The sequence below is a fragment of the Phalacrocorax aristotelis genome, chromosome 2 (assembly GCF_949628215.1).
Source record: "Phalacrocorax aristotelis chromosome 2, bGulAri2.1, whole genome shotgun sequence".
Lineage (NCBI taxonomy): Eukaryota > Metazoa > Chordata > Aves > Suliformes > Phalacrocoracidae > Phalacrocorax > Phalacrocorax aristotelis.
The window spans coordinates 19,657,351-19,679,358 of record NC_134277.1 but is presented as its reverse complement, the minus strand read 5'-3'; the positions used below and the strand labels follow the sequence as shown (position 1 = coordinate 19,679,358).

Here is a 22,008-nt window from a genome sequence, read left to right as displayed (position 1 = left end):
AAAAACAAACAAGTCTGCTCAGTTCTGTGCAATTTTTTCATTGTTTCTACAGACAATGCTGGACTTATGGAAAAAGACAAGCACAGAACAAAATGTGAAGCAAATAAAAACCAGAACAGAGTGAATAGTCAGAGCTCACAAAGATGCAAGCTGCACCACAGAAAGCCACCGCCATGAAAGGATGCTGTGAATTGTAGGCAGAATCAGCTCAATGATAGGAATGGCAAAGGAGCCCTGTTCTTCTAAATAAAACACAAAAATACTAATGTTTATTCGATGTTTTAAGTATACAGCCCCTGTAAAACCGCAGCTGAGACACCTTTTCAGGATTGTACTGGGTACTCTCCTGAGATTCAGGATACCAAAGCAAAATTGAATGTCTTAGTACTGTTGGCTGCCCTAGGTACAAATCATGGTTCATGTAGTCATATTCTTTTTGTGAGGTTTTAAAGGAATTAAGTAATATTTTGTGTGTAAAACCCCAATTACACATCTCTCTCCACCTCTGACTACGTATAGTTGAAATTTTACTTTTAAATCTGCTAGATTTCAACAGCTACCAGTTTTGTACTTTTCTGTAACAAGCGCTATTATGAAATGAAAAATGGACACCATAGTTTTACTGTCTCGCAAAACCCAAGATCATACAATTATAAAGGGGGTAGGAAGGGGCTAGCACAGTGACTAAAAAATATGAACTTGGATGTGTTCCCGCTTTAGGGACTTTCTCCCTAGGAAGAAAGAGCTGAGCCCCCTGCCACACCCCTTTTTGACACATGGCTAATGCTTTATGACTAGAAAGACTGGTAGACCATACCATGCTATTTCTCCTCAGGGTCTGCTTCAGAGATAACAAGAAACAGCAGAAAAACTTTTAAAAAGTAGCATTGATCTGTTTAAAATACTCTTAAAAGAAAATTTACAGCACAGATCAACTTTTTTTTTTTCCATTTACAAGAAACGGGGGTTTCTGCAGACAAGGCAGCTACAGTGTGGGCAACAGTCCTCCTTCTTCCTACAGTTCCAGCTGTCCATCAGTGACATCACAGAATCCACTAATGACATCACCGTGTGATAGACTCCTCCCACTTCACCTGTTCCAACATCAGTATAAAGTGACTGTTTCAGTAAGTGCTGAACAACCCTCTGAAAACTGAAACAAAAGCTAGAGACGAAGGGATAACATTTGTGGGATACAACATGCTGGGTTAGTGCAATAGTATAGTGAAGGGAGGGGGGAAGAAGTCACCAAAAAAGAGCCTGCAATGCTTGTCCTTAGCCACAAAAGAGGATGGCATTTATAAACAGAAGGAAATCAGCTTTAGTATAGACATACTGCAACATACTTAAAGTGTCCATCACTTGACAAGAAAACATAACTCAATTTTTGCATTCCTAATGCTCGGAGGGAACAATATTAGAACACCACTGAATATCAGTCTTTCTGCCATCACAACAAACCACTTTACAGCAGCATATCTGCTTCACCTCACGATGATGATTGCATGGGTTACTGTGAATAAATAAAATAGTATGCGCAAGCCTCATCTTTTAATGATTATATTTCTGTTAGACGTTTTCAAAATTATGTCATGCGTGATTATCAACAATTCAAGTCTTTAAGAAGTGTTAATGATCTTTTGGAAAAGAGAAAAACAGTTTATTAGTAAAAGCAAATAGGAAGAGAGAGTTACAGTGAGTTAACAGAGTAGGTTATTCTAGCCTATGGACTAACACTGTCCGGCAAGAGTTACCTGATACGTCTCCCGGAGATACTCCCGTTCTTCCAATGTTGGTGAGTAAATGATCTATGTTTGGCACTGGCTGAGATTCTACAGTGTTTTCCTCCTGAACTGTTGTCTATAGTTAATAAACAAAGATCTCTTCATCATCGTTTCACAAATAGTTTATTACGATTCAACAGCATTTAGAATATTGCATTATTCACCTGAGCACGCGCTTTCCTCACATTTTCTTATTTTCCCATTTTGCTCTATACTTTCAAAACAAATGCATGGCTTTTTTTTTTCCCCTTTTTTAAAAAAAATCAGTACTGCAAGGACTGGAGAGCTAAAAAGGTGCTTCTGAAGAGCAAACCATAGTGATGTAATAAGAAGTATACACTTTCTAAGGCAGCAGAAGCAGATTCTAAACTAAGATAAACCAAGAGAACCAAAAATATTTATGACACAATACTTACAAGAGGTTCTTCAGCATCATCTTCTGTGAAAAACCAGTCATGCTACAATTTAAAATAAAAAAGGTGAAAACCCCACAGGAAACAAAACCCAGATGTGGACAATTAAACATGGACATTACTAAAAACAATATCCTGGAGTTCGAAGGATAAATACCAGACCCAAACTGGCCCAATAAAAGAAAAGCTGGTCGATCTGTGTATGATCTTATTTTTTAAATAATGAAATGCATCCACTTACTTTTTGGATGAGTGTTTCTACAATTTTATATTGGTCTGGCATGTGCGTAACCATGTGTGTCATGTTATCATCAGAAGTCCTCACGAGTGTTGGACCAAATACTATTGCCAGGTTTCTTGGCTCCATCTAAGAAATGAAATATTTCCACATCATGCATTTATAATGAGAAAATACAATAACATGGGCTAAGTACGTTAATGTAACACTATTAATATCTGAGAACCTTTTTAAATAATAAAGGTTTTTAAAAACACATTACTGACTCAGGTAGGATGTTACACTACACTAAAACTTTTCCATACACAGCTGCTATAAGTGCATCCTACATTTCTACAATTTAGAATTCAACCTTCCTTAACCAATTGCAAGTAAATAGCTCCACAAGCACAGAAAACTCAAGAACTCGGGTATATTCTTTACATTTTCAGGGTGGGTTTTTTTTTCTTTCTTCTTCCCATACAGACTTTTTTGCTTAGAAACACTGATGTTTTAAGAATTTTTGCTTTATACAAAGGCATTGGTAGTTCTCAGGTTTGTTTGGTTTTTTTTTTTCCCTGAAAATGTTTACATGACCTATGAAAAATTTAAGCTGGTAATCAATTCTTGTACTATGTCTACTGACAGAGCTCATTCAATTTGCAGCTACTTTGGAGGAGGTGGCAGCAACCAATATCATAGACCCAAAACATCGATTCATGAGACAGACCCAGAGGTATTCGATCATGTCACAACATTAATCATCCACTTAATTTACTTTTAATTTTACATCTCTGACAAGTAATTCCAAGAAACCAGCGGCAGTAGAACACTTAACTTCCATTTTTGCTTATTTCTCTGACTTATAGTTTACTGTTGTGACATAGAACAGATCAATAATATATAGGAAGCAAGGTCCTTGTGCTTACCAGAAGGAAGTTGCAAACATCGTAACACTAGCCCCTAACGCTGCCTTTGACAAGTCATACAATTATGATATCACCTCACTCATCTAGCCTTATAGGAATATTAACGTTATTTAAACAATGTTTATACAACACACCAAACCCATGAAACTATAACTAAAGGTTTAATTTTGGCATTGCACTTAAAAATAACATTTACTATCAATTCCTTATAAATTCAGCTATAATTCCACTGAGGGTTGTAATTTATTAAATGTTCTCATATAAAAACACACACGTATTTTTCTTTCATATTTAACTAGAATGTATTATTTGCAGAACTGATGTTGGAACCTACCATGTTCATTCGAACTGGAAATTTTCTGACCTTTTAAATTATTTCAGATTGGCCATAGGCTCCTCTATTTAAGCAATCACATAAATTTTTTTTCCTGTACCTTGCACATTGGTAGCCAAGGAACAAGCCACCACGTTACGTGCCCTGAGGTAAGCATCCATAAGCACACCCATATTGTGCACACCTTTGTATTCAGCTACCCCTCCCTGAGAGGTAAAAAAGGGGATACTATTATTTGCATTTACTGTAGGATTATAGCATGCACAGAAGCACTTAATGCAACTAACTCTTCCCCACGCCATGAAAATGACAAAAAGCTATTTTTAGTGGTGGACTAAGACCCTGCAGTGGTGAACTACCATCCTTTACATCATGAATTTTCTTTCTTAGAACCAGTCAAGCCAGCATCTACAGGGCCACCAAATATTCAAGTAATTACAGCAAGTCCTAGTCTTAAAGCTACTCAAGCAGCCAGGAGGCCAGACTTCACACAAAGCTGGTGCGACAGCCTCTGTCAACAGGCTCATTCAGGCCGCAGACACACACTTGCGCCCTGCCTAGACATACCCTCTTATTGGTATCACGATGGGATTATATGAAATTTACAGATTTGGGATAAATTTAAGATATAAGCAGTTATCCCCATGAGAATTAATACCAGGTGCATATTTTGCAGAAGTCCTAGTCTGATCCAAAAATCTTCTCACCATAGCAAAGGTCTTAATTTTATCTCTGGTAATAAATTATCACCTTAATAGAAATAATCCTGCACAAGAACTGTACTTAATAATGAAACAAATGAAAATACATTATACTTTTGTTTCTGGTACCTTGTTCTTTTCTGAGTTCTCTGCTACTGTCTTCAGGTGTGCAGAAAGAAACTTGAGAGTCTCATAATGATGTTCAGGTAAATCATGAATCTGAAACAAACAATCATTATTCAGAACATTAAACATTTAATGCTAATTTTGTAGTGCACCTACAACACAGCTGATTTCAGCTTACCAGTCTCTTCAGTGTTTTCAGACGTTCAACAGGATCTTCTTTTCTATTGGCATCTATAAAATCTGCATATTTGTCTGTTAAAAAAAAAGTAGAAATCAATCATATATATATATATATATAAACACTCATATATATATAGGTATACAAGCTATATAAATATCTCTACACACCCTCACCCCCACAACCTCCCTGTGAATAAAAGTTTATATCTTTTTACATATATATATATATATATATATATATATGAATGACCTTTGGAAGTCAAATTTGTCCATGATGTTGTATATAACATAAGATGGTAGTGGGGAAAAAAACCCAGCTTTAAGACTATTGCAACAGTAAAATGGCAAATTTTACTCAGGTTTTCATTTTTTCAAATTCACAATTCCTTCACCAGCACAGAAATTCTATTTACAGCTCTCATTCTCAAGCTCTATGATCACCACAACTCCCTGCTCTTTAAGGAAGAAAGAGAGCATTTATTACAGAGTTAGAATGATTCCAACTGGATATTCTCTCAAATCACCTGAAAGATATAAGACAACTGTTCAACAGCAATTCCTAAAGACAAAATAATAACGTAATAATAACGTAATAACGTAAACAACTTACCATTGGTAAAAAGAGGTTCTGGGAGCTTTCTGAAGAAGGATTTCAGCAAGCTGCTGATCACATTCAAGTCACGCCATTTCTATACATTTAGAAGAAAAGGACAGACATGCTTTATATTTCTATAATCACAACACAAACAAGTTTTGGGGAGTTCAACCTGGAAACAGCATGATCGAAGACTTACATCATCATGAACATCAATGTCAGTCATTCCCTTGTTGAGCTCTTCTTGCATACTTGAGATGGCAGCATTATTTCCAGGAACTCTGTAAATACCTGTGTATTCAAGACCTCTTTCTTCAACCAGTTTGCAGCATATATCAACAATCAGCGGAATATACTGAAGAAGAACAATAATATACACATTTTAAAGTAATTAACACAAAGTATTTTAAAATCACAGTGGAAAGAAAAATTGTTCTTCCATACTTTGTTGGTATGAGCTGGTGGGCAGTCATCTAGTCTAACACCAAATGTTCCTACAGCAGATGGCTTCTTTTCAAATGTCTTCCTCATAATGCTTGGAATGCCTTTTCTCCACGTTCCCTTGTCTTTTGGTGGGCTTGTCTCATCTTTTTGTTGTTAGCATCATGCAAACAAGGAAATAAGAAGTAGTAGACCATTTAAGTCACAAAACCTACTTTGAATACAGGTAACGGTTTTGCAAAGATCAAGTGACACCCTACGGTATTTTTACCTCTTTTACTGGCCTGGCTTCCCACAGTAAGTCAGTAAACATTAGTCTGTCTTAAACATATCTTCTTTTACTCTTCTGTGATTCAAGACATACATTTGAACATACAACCCCAGATTTAGAAAAGCAAGTAGCTGAATGGTACTGTGGAATTTCATCATTCTAAGTCTAAAAGGTACATAAATTGTACTTTAAAAATTAAAATCTACATTTAGTAAAGCATAAGTCTCTACTGAACACAGTGCTGCACAAAATACCTACGAAACTATACAGCCATGCTCACGCTTGTGCAGACCTACTCACTCTTTCAAAAATTACCACATTTTAGTCACTCCTAAATCATTCCAAACAGGACTCAAATACTTAAAAGTATTATCTATCAAAAAATCCAGTAATAAAAAGTTCAGTTGCTCTGTTTACCTCTCCTACACAACTCACGTAGCAAATTACAATTCCCATTTGTCCTGTACTGCAAGTTGCCTAACACAATAGTACTTCCTTCTTATTCAAGTATTTCTGGAAATACTCTTTCATCAGATTTGACATTTACTTAACATATGCAATTTAGTTACATAATCTGTAGCATAGCAGGAGTGAAGGGACATTTGTTGGTAACATAAAACAGAATTCACTCACAGCTTGAATTCAAGACTGAACTGTTCAAAAGTGGTTGATCAAAACTGATTGTTCAGCCAGTTGCCTGAATCTGTATGCAACATCCTTACAAGCACATTATACCATACGTTTACACATTCTGAACAAAAAGCAGCTCGTCACATTATTTGATGGTGTTCAGTTACTGATTTAAGTTTGCAGCGCCAGCTCATGAGACCTTTTTAGAACCCAGCAGGTATTACATTTTGCTCTGGAAAAAAGGTAACAGATTCACTCCTGTATTTTAAAGATTAAAACAAACAGAAAAAAACCTTCTCCTCTACTTCTACTTCAGTGAAAATCTTTGGTTTCTTAATAGCATATTTAAAATATGAATTTACCTTGTTATTTCCAAGTCAGCTGGAGACAAAAGTATGAATTACACACAAAATTATTTCCAAAGCTTGGTAAAATTTGGTCACAAGAAGTGTAACACCTGTATTTTACTATTCTTAACGCTACATGGAGCTGCAGGAAAAAAAGACCAAAACCCTCCTGAGAGAGGACTGGAATAAAAAGCTTTGGGGATCTGAGAAAAGCTGAAGTATGTCTAAGGTAATATTTCAATGAAATAGTTACAAGAAATGAATTATTAGAGCTGCATCTCAGAAAAAAACTGGTTAATACCTGGTTTGCATCTGTATATTCATGAGTTCGAAAAACCTGAGAAAAGCACCTCAATGGCCTCACACTGGGGCTCTAAGGAACTAAAGAAACACACAAAACATACAGACCTTTTGTGAGAAGCTTCCTTTCAGACTCATCCTTAGGAGAATGTGGACTATGGGTCCTCTGTTCTGCTTTAGTTCCAAGCAGAGTCTGTCTGATACTTAGGCTCTGGCGAGGTGTTTTGGGAGATGGTTCTGTTTTGCCACTGGAAGAACTGAAACAAGATGTATTACTTCAGTAAAAAGGAGCGAGATAAGACGACTACGAAAACTACTGGCAGCATGTAATTCACCTACCTCATCATTGTACTGTATTCTTTAATCCTTCGACTAATTAGATCTCTACTAGTGACACCAGTATCCTATAAAACAAATTGAGATCTACTTTATAATTTTATAAAATACAACAAATATTTTTTTACTCTAAGAATACGATTAACTCTTCCTTTCAACAGACCACATATTAAAAATATTTCAATACAGTTAAAAAAATTCTAACAGGCAGTCCTTGAGGACAGTAAGGACAGAACATTTAAAAACCATGAGGAAAACTAAAGTGAGCAATTACAAATTAAATGCTGCTATTTAGACTGTTTTTTCAAAATGATACAATCTGATTAAATCCTGTTAAACTGAAAGTAAGTTTAAATAGAAAACATGCAAGTCAACACACCCTACTACTACGAAAAATCCAATCCTATGTTTACATAGTACATATATATCTAATTACTACTACACGTATAGCTGAAACAGCCATGAATACAAATGTGCTTTTTTCCATCTGCCTAGTAATGTTTATTAATCCATTTTCCTATGGATAATTATTTCAAATCTGAGCTCATGTGCACAACCACAGACATGAAAATATTCCTCTGTTGCTCATCACTAAAATGAAAATGCACTGCGAACAATATTGGGACAGAATTTGCTATGTTATATAAAACAGCGTATGTTTGCCTTTTGTAGTTAGCATTAACATTTAATTCCTAGAACGTCAACACTTAATCACAGAAACAAGCATCTTTCAAAGTTTCACTTTGTAACTACTGAGAAACTCATCACACTATACCACTGCACGCACCACTCTGCAACACAAGTCTGAAGACAGAACACACTGGTTCTAATACTGAAATTACATTTTACAAAAGACTAGGGATTTTTGACAGATCAGTTTAATATAAAGTGTATATTTAGTCAAATCAGCAACAGCCTTCATTTATTTCAAAAGTCTGCTCTCTCATAATGAGTATGTCAGGCTTTTTACCACTCAATTTATTCTGTTACCTTGCCCTTCACCTCATTTTCTTGTATGTTCCTGTGCACATTTTGGTCTATTGTTTAATGGCAAATTATTTCTTTTCTTGAAATATTAATTACAAGAAAACACAATCAATTTTTCATCAAAAGAACTATGGCTTCTACATTATATATTATAAAATTACCTCATCATTTAAGTTGCTGTTGTCTTGTATTGCTTTAATCCATGCTAACATATTATCTCTGTCCTCAGCTTGAAACAGATACTCGCAGTCTGATGTGGTGAGTCTAAATACATTTTTCCTCTTGGTTTCACAGTATGAGATGTCTATCAAACAGGCATTGATGCTTATAGGTTGTTCTTCTTCAGATGGGGTCACTTGCTCCTTTTTATCCTTGTATAAATAAAGCGAATGACCTCGAAGAACAACATACAACTGCTTCCATGGCCGAATGCTCCCACCAACTCGCTGAAAAACATCAACTGGTAAGTTAGCTTGCTTATTTGTTACAATTAGTTTCTGGATTAAAATAAATATACCTCCAGAAGTTTTAAAGACTAACCACCTACTTATACTGTTGTTAAGAATGGCCTGTGGAAAGACTACACAAAAAGTACACTAATTACAATCCATTAAATGAGTGAACTGCTTGACAACCTGCCCGCCCTGATCACCCATCAAGCATGCATTCACATATGACAGCAGCAAGAAACAGAATGTGACTAGAATTTACAGAAGCATTAATACAAATATAGTGAGAAATATTTAGTGGATTCTTGCCCACACCTTTTAAACTCCATTTAAGTCAGACATTTACACAACACTGTACAGCAATTCCAGACTCCCAGTTTTCCTTAAAGCATTAGTCTATACTTATGCAGAAGGTTGATCTGAACTCAACTCCACAAATTCACAAAAAATACAGCTTTTTTTTCAAACTACAACTATCAAAGGACTGATTCTTACCACTTAATTAGTCATTAGACATTAGTTTACTTCACTGATGCTTTGAAAATAAAATTAGAATCACAGAATCACAGATCGGAAAAGACCTTTAAGATGATCAAGTCCAACCATAAACCTAGCACTGCCAAGTCCACCACTATACCATGTCCCTAAGCACCACATCCAAATGTCTTTTAAATACTTCCAGGGATTGCGACCCAACCACTTCCCTGGGCAGCCTACTGCAGTTCATGATAGCCCTTTCAGAGAAGATATTTTTCGTAATATCCAATCTAAACCTCCCTTGGTGCAACCTGAGGCCATTTCCTCTCATCCTATCAGTTCAGAAGTTCAGAAGACAGTTCAGAAAGCAGTCTGTAAAAGAAGCTGAGGAATTCACAGAAGTCAGTGTTGTAACAGGTCTAAAATTTTGTCAGTCTTATTGATGCTCATACACCAAAAATTTTAATTAAAAAAGCAAAACAGGAAGGCTTTAAGTTTCTTATCTTAGATTTCCACCAGCTTATATTTGTGTTACATTAATAAAAAACCAAACATGGCAGATACCTTTCCCTTGTCTGTAACAAGCTGACGAAAATGGAGCCATCCTTCCTTGGAGGCATCACCAAAGACCTCAGAAGAAGAATCTTTTCGGGAACCAGAGTCTTCAGAAGATTTCTGGCTCTCTGGGACCTGAAGAAAACATCACAGAAAGAGCCCCACAGTGTACTTCTAAATACATTTCTGAACAATCCCTACATTCAACACGTTTCTCTTTTTAAAAGCTGACACCTCATTCAGCAAAAAGCCCCACAGAATATCCCCCTGGGAAATACAATTTCTAAAGTTTCCATACAACAACAGTGACCTTACACAACCCAAGAATACTTTAAGAAACTGCAGGAGTCTTAGACTCTCATTAGTAAGTTTTTACAAAAGCATGCCACGGATATGCTTGGCTTACAGAAGCTGAGGAAAATGAAAAAAATCAAGGACCATGCGGTGAGCCTACAAAAAAAGGGACCATGTTTACTTATGTGATGCATACAGCACCAACCGGGGAAAAACATTAGAATAAATTCAAATATCCAAATCAATCAAAATTAAGAACAATTTGATGAGTAACGATTCCAATAAACTTCACATCTGTGTTTCACACATCACTCTGTATAACTGAGTTGTATAAGACATACAACTTGTCACAGCAGGATGTGTAATTCTTAGGAGTTGTTACATACATATATACCTACCTTTATCCCCTTTAAACTACATACATGCTTAATGGATCTGTTGGGAGAAAAACAAATGTTAAAATGAGATTTTATACACTTTAAAAAACAGATCTCCAAATTAACTGATATTTTTCATAAACTTACGCTTTTCCTTCTTCTCTGTAGTCATCCAGTCCTTCATCATATGACTTTGATCTCTCAGTTTTTGCAGCAGGCTGGCTATCCAGGACACTAGGCCGGATAGATTCTACAGACAAATAGAATTTTTTGAGTATGTAAGAATCTGAATCACGTTTTTGCAGTTTACTACAAGCAATGAAGAGTTTACAATTTTCACTCCTGTTCTCCAGAGTGTAAAAGGAAAAATTTGTGCGAGAAAGAAAGGAAAAAAAAAAAAAACAACAAAAAAAGAAATCAGCACTCACCATGATCATGTGAAAGCTGTCGCCGAATTAAAGGGATTGGAGATGTGGGACTGGGAGGAACAGTTGTTACAGCTGGTGCTTGAGAAGCAGATGCGGAAATAACAGCAGAAGCAGGAATGTGTGCAATATCATGGTCAATACTAGGACTAGTCGGTTCATCTAAAAAGGTAACATGTCATATATTAACATATTAAATGCATTATTCAAATGCTCAAACAAAATAGCTGCCTGAGCTTCTCATTATTGGGCTATCAGATGAAGTATCTTAAACATTAAGTCTTTCAAACAAACATAAGGGTCCAATTAATTCACACTGCAAAACATATTTTTCTGGTTTTTGTTTAAGAAAGAGGACCCTGATTCATTTCCTAAGAATGTTAGTTGTACATTAGAGATTAGGGCAAAGAACATCATACCCAATTATAGATTTTACTGTGAGTGAATGAAACAGGAATTATTTTCTAAACTATTGTAATATTATTTTCAAGTAGATTTTTTTTGTTTACGTGCATAAGTGAAACACACGCTTATTACATCACTAAGTCTAAACTCAAGAGACAGATAAGGACAATTTCCTACAATAAAATACGGGCATTCAGACTACTGAAAATCAACTGGTTTAAATGAGCGTTCAAATAATAAAGCCAAGTTACAAGCAAACAAAAAAGCATTTTAAACAGGTTTCCAGCATCCAAAGAACCAACCCCTCCATCCTCCATACATTAAAATGAAAAAAACAAGTATTCATGTTTTTAGAAGTTGGCACTACTACATACCAATTAGTTCTTCCACTAATTGTTCATACAAACGATTGCATGCCATACATGCCCAGCACCTCACAGTCTCAATAGCCACAAGGGTCATCATGAAAGATTCCAAAAAGCTTTAAGTATTTCTAGTATTTAACATGTTTCTTACAAGACGGAAGAAGCCAAAAGATGCATTTTCAATCATTCTATGAAAAGAGCCGTAACATCTTCCAGAACACATTACTAGGACTAGAAAAATAATTCTACTTCTTGCTCTGGTAGAAGAGGGAATGGGGGATTGGGGGGGGGGGGGGGGGGGGGGCGAAATCAAGTCACGAGCAGGGGCTGAACTGTACTGCCATGATGAATATGAATGTATTCTAGGTGCTAAGAATTGTAATATGCAGAGCTACTGAAAAGCCTATTGAAATCAATGAACACTCACAGACAGAGGTTTATTCTTTGCTTTGTGCAAACACAACTGCGTGTGCTCCATTGTGCTTTTCCAACAGTCGCTAACAGTTCTGTTAAGGCAGCACTTGTATCATCAAAATTTGGCAATGTAAATTTAAAACAAAACAGCCCTCTAAATTGTCTGGAGTGGAAAATAAAATAATTTTTGAAGTTACATGTTAAAAAAATACCCCCAAAAAAACCTAGCTGCGAACTAGAAACATTAATAAAAAGGAAAAGCAAAAGAATTCACAGCAAACGTGTGATACTACAATTGAAAAAATTTCAAAGTTTTACCTTCCCCCACAGTGACAAATTAGAAGCATTCACAGACCTCTTCTCTACAGCAACTAGGTGATAGGAAAAACCTCATGACACTTCCATTTCAAAAACTGTGAAAGGTCACTGCCCTATTGCATTTTCTCATTTACTCAGCTTCCCTGCAGCAAAGCCGGAGAGAAGCACACTAACATTGACTAAAGAATATAACCACTCACTGAACAATTAATTAGTTTATAGCATGCAAACTGGAAATGCTCAGCTTTAAATTACTTATGTAACAGACTCAAAATGTCACAGTCTCTACTCCCAAAAGTTACAAAAATGCTAGTGCTTGAAATAAATCTGTGCAAGCTGTGAATACTAAAGTGTTAGGCGCCACTATGCAATTTTGCACAACACTTAATTAAATCCAAGAATTCAGCTGAGGAAAAACAGTTTCTAAGTCCTTGAAAGCAACAATAATTATTCAAATTATTATTACTTCACAGTGGATCTAATCCCCAGATGAATCAAAATTAAAGTGGTTTTAGAAATAGGGAAGCTTTAAAGAAATTGCAAATGACACTGGTAGAGGAGGGAAATAACTCTGTTCAACCCCTGAAGAGGTTGAAGGTCAGCTAATGGCAAGCTTTTACATAATGTAAAGTGATTATAGAGCAAACCATGACGTACACTGTATGAGTGACTGCCTACTGAGTTAATGCACTGGCAAACTCCACCACTGCCCTCCAATAAAAAACAAAAACCAAACTATATATAATGTCTTGTATTTTTTACTTTCCTCTTTGATGCTTGCCGTATTTGTCTCCCTCTTCTGTTGTCTTGATTAATTGATGTATTTGCAGCTCAAACCTCCTCGCAGAGCATGCAAAAGGATGTGCTGAGCTCACCAATGAATGAAAGCAACTGCGTCTGAAACGTGGTGAACCGTACAGAAAACACAAGCCAGAGGAGAAGCCTCACAAAATAATTCTGTCTTATCTCACAGATGACTGTGTCCCTTTAAATATCTGTAACAAAAAGGTCAGACTCTGGGACTACTTAAAGTTTTACTTTTCATTTGAGAAAAGGATACAAATAGTTTGTTCTGCACTATTGTCTATGAAGCAACCCAAGAGAGACGCCATCAGAAAATGGGCCAGCATGGTGACAGAGCATCTCTGTCAAAGGGGAAGTTGCCACTTTTCACCTCTGTGTGAACATGAGCATGGAACTGGTCAACAGTTGCAACTAGTGATTTTCAGGAAGAGCTTTCAATGCAAAAACATTTATAGGAGGCAGGACACTGAAAACTTGTAACAAACAGGCAACACAGCTCCAACTACAGTTAACTTGCATTAACTGATTTGCCAGCTAAAGCAGAGAGGAATTGATGTATCAAAGTACATTTGTATTGAAGTGCAGCTGGAGATCAGGGACCTACGAAGAGAGGGAGCATCTGTACACAATCTAAGTGACCTGGAACAATATTAACTTTCTGACTCTGCAAAGACATAAATTTACACTGAATGGGCTCAGAGGCAGAACTAGGAGATTTCAAAACAGGATTACATGGGTGAGAAAGCATGACAAAGACGATGTACTATCTTTACTCCGTGGATGAGGAACAAAGGAGGAAGTATTAACCAATTTTCCAAAGAGTCAAAGGAATGAACACACAAAAAAAAAGTCACAGAAAAAATACCCCACAGATCTATATCATACCTTACTATGCTGCATACAATTTTATCATTATTAATATAATATTTAATGTCTTTGTTTATACCTGAATCTCCTGGAACAGTCCTTGAGGATTACACACAAAGGTTTGAAAGTAACAATCTGAACACCTGAACACAGAAGGGGGCACATTTTGAGAACCTTAAATATAATTCAAATGAATCACAGGATTATTCAGGGAGTGAACCTCGGAAGGTCCCCTAGCCTAACCTCCTCCTCAGAGCAGGGTTAGCGCTGAATCCAGACCACACTGCTCAGGGCTTTTGTCCAACAAGCGCCAAATAGAGAGGAACAATCTCTTCTCTCAATATCTTGTCTGTGCTCTTATTGATGCAGACCAGTATGGTGTTAAGTCTTCATCACCATCAAGGTGTTGGTACCACTGCAGGACGTTAGCTTATTCCAGGAGCAGGACTTAGCATTTGTCCTTGAATTCCAAGAGGTTCCTATCAGACCATCCCTCTAGGCTTCTGAATACACTTCTATGTGTATTGACTGTACACCCTTAGTTTGGTGTTGTCTGCAAACTTGATGAGCATATTCCATCTCCTCTCTAGGTCATGCATTTCATTGGGTCGGAGGGACATGTATGGGTTGAGCTGCACTAAAGCTATCTTAAGATGAGTTCCCTGCTTATTCAAGTTGGTTATGATTGTGGATTTTGTTTAGTTGGTTTGTTGGGTTTGGGGATTTTTTTGTTTGTTGGTTTGGTTCTATTTATTTATTTATTTTAAGGAAATGGTTGACTGAATCATAACATATAAAAACAGAGAGCAAATCAACAGATTAACTTTAGTCCAGAGAGGCTAACCATCAGGGATGCTTGGGCTATATCATTAACAGAGAAAGGTGATTTCTCCCACCAACCCCTGGGGATGCAGGTTGCTGGATCTTTTTTTCCTGGTAATAGAAAGTGACTGGAAAAAACCAGCTTCCCAAGGCTAAAGCCATCTTTCATATGTATTCCCCTTTGGACAGGGCAGTCTTCTGAGCAGTATATTACCACCTGAAAAGACTGTAAGACGGAACTGTATTATTTAGCAAGAGTATTGCAGACCACATTACTGCTTAACACGCTAATTAGGCATTTCAGTTTAAACAGACAATGCAAATTATGTGGCTACAAACCTTAATTCAACAAGTATGTATTTTATCAAAGACTATTTATTATCTGATTTGAAGATTCAAATCAAAAATATAACAGCTGTGCAGTAACACACACTTAAAACAGCTTTAAATTGCTCTTCATGTGAAGAATGTTGAGACAGTGTCCACCCCAGACATAAACATCCCTCAACATACAACTTCCCAAACTGCATACGTTGAAGCAGATAGCTGTACTTTAATATTATTGGCTTTCTCGAAACCATATTCAATTCTTGGATTACATATGTGTTTAAAGATGCCCCTGTAGAACTTAATGCAATTTTGGTTACTCACAGATCTTGTGGAATTGTAACAGTGACTGCTCTCTGTAAAAAGCTCAGCCTTCTGCAGAAGGCAACAGGAAGGTAAACTCATACTGCTGTCTCCAAAGCACAGGGCTAGAAGAGTCATTAAAAACATTATCTTCACTCGACGGAGGCACAGATGTGAAGGTTTCTATATACTGAGATGGCATCTATCTGACAGCCATTACAATAAGTATTTTAACCATTGCCTCTCTATTTCCTCAGTAATTCTCTGAAACAACAGGTTATGGTTTTTGGGTGTAATTTAAGAATGAATCTTACACGGCAAGCTTGCTTGCTTATAGAAGAAAAGAAGGCACAAAACTATCAGGCACTCATTAGAAGTATTAAAAAAAAAAAAAGACAGGACACGCCAGTGACATGAGCAGCCCCTGCAGCAAGACTGGCTTTAGAGGCACTCCCTTATTTCCAAGCCCTTTGTCAACAACCATCCTGCACACTGCACCCTTGGCCTAACCAAGCACTCCGTACTACGCGATACCACAACAGGCTCTGCACTGTGACACCCATAACACCACTTGCTCCGAAGTGGTCTTCTTAAATACAGTACATGAAGGCTTTCTAATCTTGCCCTACGTCTAATACCTCCCTCTGTGCCTCTCAGCTTAGGTTTGCTCCAGCTTGCTATAAGGCAGCACTGCCTGTATGGTACAACCACGTGGACCAGATCTCCCATCCTTCACCTCGGCACCGGCAGGACACAAGGAGTCAAGCAAAGGCTGCTGAAGCACAGGCACAAGCAGAGCAAGGGAAAGCAGAGCTGGGGGGCAGAGGCCACAAGGAAGAGGTACCAGTGAGAAGAATGCAGGAAGAAAGGAGAGAGGGCAGATGGGACACTGGCGGTAGGAAGAGGACCTTCATCCACACACAGGCAAGGAAGTGAAAAACAGGTCTACCTCAGAGGCTGCTTATCTCCAAGACACCTCAAAAGAGGCTGAATTTAAGGTAAACACAGACATAGATCATTTTTCTTAAAAACCTGTCAGGAAGACAATCAAATAAAAAGACCATGTATACAATTTCACATGCGTAGTGAGAAGGCCAGACATAACCAATAAAACAAAAATGAATTGTTCAAATAAAAAAATAAACTATATCGAACTAATCCTGCTATCACACAAGATAGCACAAAGGACTAACAAATACCCCACAGCAGCGACTTTTTGTTACAGACCTAGAAGTACAAGCTGCTGCATCTTATACTTCAACCTGCAAGGGTAAAAGCTCCAATAACTAAAGACTTCCAAGCCTAAAACATGGTTTGGAAAGAAGATACCCTGGTGCCTGGATCCATCATGACTCGCTATCTCATTTAGAAAAAAAAAAAAAAACAAAATCACAAACCACCCCAAAAACCACCCCCAACCAACAACCCAAACAAAACCAAACCAAACAAAACCCAAAAAACCCACCCAAACAAAAACCCCAAACCTTTTTTGTTTGGTTGGTTTTTTTTAAGGTGTGGTGGGTTTTTTTCAGTTTTTAAGTACTTCCAGCAGTAACAGCACTGATTGTCTTTACAAAGAACATCTTAATATATGAATTTATGTAATTATCCTCTTGTAGCCAAAAGAATATAATGGAAACATGTCTGCATGCTGCGCACATTCATTTCTGTAAGCCACAGAAACACAAGACTGGAACAAGCCTCCTGAATCATCAAATCCAGTCCTCTGCTAATGTGCTCATGTAAATAATGTTTATTATACTGACTGAGTTTCACACAAACATAAAAAGGCTTCCCAAGGTTAGTCTTCATGTGAGGCTATTCTGAAAACCTTACCTATGACAGTCTGTTGCTTATCTCAGTATTAAACAGATGTATAGCCATCTTCCTATATGAAGCAATTCTAAAGGTTCCTGTTCACAGTATTACCCCACCATGTGAAAAAAATACAATTCTCAATATACATTTTTCCCCCCAAGAACCTGACAGCATTTCTTTATTACCTGTAATTATTATTTTAAATTATAATGATGCACTAAGGATAATTTTTGCTTTGAAAATACTACCCATTACCAAACAAATCTGATGCTTCTACTCAATTAAAACTCTTCTAGATGTTACAAATCATTGACTTAAAATTTTAAGTTTTCATTTTAAAAAAAAGCATTTTTGAGTTACAGAAGCATTTAAATGGTATTTAAAACATTAATTTGTAATTTTGTGTTTTGGCTGGTATACTTCAGAATACCACAATGATTTAAAAATTGTTCTTTGGATAAGGAACACTGACATTTTCAGCCTGGAGCAAAAACTATTTGGGAGGCCACACTGTAAAACCCTGAAGGAAAAAAAATAAATTGAAGACTGATGCTTATCTTAGAAATACTGACGACATGTTAAAAGCTATCCCAATGCTATTGCTAAAATAATGGAAGCAACAGTCCCTCAAAAATGAACATGTCAGCTCTAATTTCTATTGTAGTTACATTTATATTTTCATAGTTTGGAATAGCAAGGCAGTAACTCGTAGAAAAAAATATCAGAATGGCTGAAGATTTTCATATTCATCTTGACTGCTAACAGTTTCTGCTAAAGTTAAAGTTTCCTTAAAATATGCCGTAACAACTATCTGTTCTCAGCTACCACTTGCCCTTAAGGTATCCACAGACTTTGGGTTGACAAGCCATGACCTCTGCTGCAGAATTTTGAGGTTTTGAATTTCTCTGTCTGATGCTTATCTCTTCTCACAAGGAGAAATCAGAATCAGTACATTCTTTCAACTATTTCTTTATTGCATGTAAGAGTATTTCTGGTTGTTCCCCCTAACCCTTCTCTATTCCCACCTTCATAACCCTTTTCATAGTGTGGTGTTCAAGTGCATCAATTTATTTTCTAGTTTCAAGAATACAGCTACCTTCAGTATGTGTGTATTCACATTGTTGTTTTCTGTACCAGAGCCTAAGCAGCCTGCAGAGAGACATAAAGATGTCAGGGGAGGAAAGGAAAGGTATGGCATATTTCACTAAACGGCGGCAATAAACTCATTGCATTTCAAAAAAATGTACTTGGAGTTATGTACATGACTTACCCTTTAAAGGTAGGTACTGATAAGGTAAATCCTATACACCCTCTACTTCCAGCATTAGAGAAAAAGAATGCCATCACATGTACAATACAGATGCCTGAGAAGTTTAACTAATGCTGGGTGTTATTTCCTTAGTTAATTTACTTCAATAAAAGTATTTGATAAAAAAAGACTTGAAAAGAAGGTTGAGCAGAATTTACTAGAAACCAGCAAAACATATCCTACCTGTTAATCAAGTACCCAAATACTTTTATTATGACAGAGGTTTGTAGAAAAATAGATATTGGAACACGATTAAAAATTTTGGTTTTGAAAACTAGCATGAAGATCAGCTCTTTAATGCAAGGTGAAAAGCAGAGTCTGCCTGATTACTAGCATAGAAATCACTATGGTTGGTTGTCTGCTCTAAGAGCAGAAACAATAGAGAAAGAAAACCATGAGTGGCATGGAAAGGGTGAATCAAGATTAGCAGTCTGCTGGTCACTCTTACAACATCTGTAAGCGAAATTCAGCCAGCAGGGGACAGGTTTTTAAAAACCACACACACACAAAAAGCAGGGGGAATAAATACCATGTGGTTAAAGCTGTGAAACTCCTGGCAAATCTTTATTTAAATCAATACACGGTATTGGATAGCAAAATGTCACTGTAGTACAAAAGAGAATGGAGACATTTATGGAGCACTTAAAATCACATTTGGCTCAGGAATGTTGTAAAGTGCAAGTGGCTGGAGAACAGAAAGTACCAACATCAAGTATTATATATCCTCGTCCTGCTCTTACACCTTTCCTTAGGTATCAATTTCAGCCAGAGAAAGAACACTCATCTAATTTTTACAACACTTTGGTATTATCAAAGTCTGGTCAAATACTTTTATCTGGCTAATTTTCTCCCAGTTATTCACAAATTAATAGTGGAATGAAGTGACCTAAAATTTTTCTAGGGTAAGGATGTACTAGATATTTTCAAAAATGGGATCACACCTCTGAGGAGAAGTCTTCATACTTATCTGGTGCTCCTGCATGCCTAAAAGAAAAGCTCTATAACAGAATGACTATAAAGTTGTTTGATTTGACAAAAAAAATTTAAGGTTATGTTTATTTAGGCTAAGTATTTTTAAACATATCCATTTAAAATTAATTTTAATGTGACAAACCACTGTGGAGTTGGAAAAACATTCACCCAGTAGTAATGGCCAAAGCCCTAGACTGCGCTGGCAGCTAGACATCTTGCAATCAGGTTAAGTATTGAAGCAGTTTCTCCATTTCACTCATATGGGGAGCTCATTCAGCTCAATCTGGGAGCTGGATTACTCTCTGGTTTTTTTTAATTGCTTTTTACTCTACGATAAATGGTATAAGAAGGAAAAAATAGTTTCAAGCTAGCTGCAAATCTCAGGCATGCACACTAGACATCTACATCTAAGAAAAGAGTTAAAGTAACTATATTCTGAAACAACCTTTGACAGTTACAAAAACGTTAAGTAGCACTCTAATTTCCATCCCAGTGCAGGTTAACACATCCAGTAGGTCAGAAATTTATCACTTGCTGTTCTCTAACAGAGAAACTGTGTACAAATTACAAGTCTGAAAAAAGGTACTTTAAATGCCACAATTGCTAATATAGTCACTGATAGAGATAATGGTGTTTTTACTAGTCTAGAGAACAGGTGAGACCATTTCTGGACAAAAGGAAAAACCTTTCATTAGACTAACTGGTATAATTTGAAACAATAGAAGTCATTTCAAGAACAGAGCATTTCTTTGGACCTGAAATAGAAACAGCAGCTTTCCAACCTACCCACAATACCCTGCACATTTAGCAGCACATAGAAAGTACTGAAGCCTGCAAGTACCAGGGTATGTTCTTCTGTAAAACCAGCAGCTTCCTCATCCCCCAAGAACATCTGCTTACCGGATGAAGAGTTTGACCATACAATATCTTGCCTAATTTTTTCAAATAAATCAATTTCTCCTATGAAAGATATTACATCTACCTGCTAGGTTTGCTCTGAACAAATCCCTCATTTCTATTAGCAAGTGCAAACCAAAATTTAATCTCCTTGTTTCAGAACAGCCTTTTGTGAAAGAACTAGTGTTAAAAGGCAGTTTTTCAGCAATCTACAATCCCTGCAAGAATCTGCCAGAACAAGCTCAATGGAAACTGCTTGGATTTCTGTTTGTGGTGCAGGGCACCATGCTACTTACAAGGAGATGCTCTAATATCATCCTGATGTGTTATTTATTCTCAAGAGCAGGTTAGTCACAAAATACTGCTGCAGAAGCCAACTGTCCTGGCTGAATTTCTACCAAAATATGGTCTGATCATATCTATTACTTTTAATGAGCAGAAAGTGATAACAAAAATAAACACACCATGAAGTATTTAAAGTGGCAATAATATGTAATATTGAAGACATTAATTCCCCTCAAATTTACATTTTTACACTACTCCAAAGATCTACTGTACAAATAACTTCAAGGCACACTAAGTGCATGTATGAAATGAACCATACCTAATAAAACCTAATACTGCAAAAACAATTATGTTGATGTAAACATAAGGGAAGCAGAGAGGTTGCCACCACCAAGGGACATCTTTATGCAAAGCAACATCCTTCTCAATCATTAGACAGAAGTGGGGGGGAATCCACCACAAAACCCCAAAACACAAAGAAAAATCCAAGTGATTTGCCTTCAGAAGAGTTAAATAGCCTTTAACTGAGTTTCAAAGCAGATCTAGGGTTTTATCCGCCTGATTAAGTAAGGCTTTTAACAAGCAAAGCTGTAATTAGTCATAATGATAGTGGAACAAGCAAAGTTAGAATCATACATATTAATTCTAACTTTGGAAGATGCCCACTCTTAATGGCATTTGATGCTCCTCCTATTCAGAGAGGGTTATTTCATCTTCAGTGTGCTGGAGCTCTGGTGGAAATTCTCCACAGCACCTGTACTGGCACAAGAATTTCTTGATAGAAAGACAGCCACAAGAACTCTGCTGGCTCAGACCATGCCCACGCTCTAGCAGCACCACTTTTTAATATGTCCGGAGTATTCAGGATGTTTCAGTCCAAGAGGCTAAGGGAGCTCCTAAGAATTCAAACAATCCATGTGGTATCATACCCAGA

The 22,008-nt window shown here is 36.8% G+C and overlaps 1 protein-coding gene across 4 annotated transcripts in view; it reads right to left on the bottom strand.

The window, feature by feature from the left end:
• Positions 1–22,008, bottom strand: part of ARHGAP21 (Rho GTPase activating protein 21) — a 127,071-nt gene that overhangs the window by 5,792 nt on the left and 99,271 nt on the right. For all 4 annotated transcript variants that reach the window (XM_075082641.1, XM_075082642.1, XM_075082643.1 and 1 more), the window contains 15 exons: positions 11,172–11,330; positions 10,891–10,993; positions 10,765–10,801; positions 10,082–10,207; positions 8,753–9,037; positions 7,608–7,672; positions 7,377–7,525; positions 5,724–5,866; positions 5,479–5,634; positions 5,295–5,373; positions 4,683–4,756; positions 4,508–4,597; positions 2,439–2,564; positions 2,201–2,242; positions 1,755–1,860 (listed from right to left, as the gene is read on the bottom strand). In XM_075082641.1, coding sequence (XP_074938742.1) covers positions 1,755–1,860; positions 2,201–2,242; positions 2,439–2,564; positions 4,508–4,597; positions 4,683–4,756; positions 5,295–5,373; positions 5,479–5,634; positions 5,724–5,866; positions 7,377–7,525; positions 7,608–7,672; positions 8,753–9,037; positions 10,082–10,207; positions 10,765–10,801; positions 10,891–10,993; positions 11,172–11,330 — 1,740 coding nt within the window. The remainder of the gene's footprint in view (positions 1–1,754; positions 1,861–2,200; positions 2,243–2,438; positions 2,565–4,507; positions 4,598–4,682; positions 4,757–5,294; positions 5,374–5,478; positions 5,635–5,723; positions 5,867–7,376; positions 7,526–7,607; positions 7,673–8,752; positions 9,038–10,081; positions 10,208–10,764; positions 10,802–10,890; positions 10,994–11,171; positions 11,331–22,008) is intronic.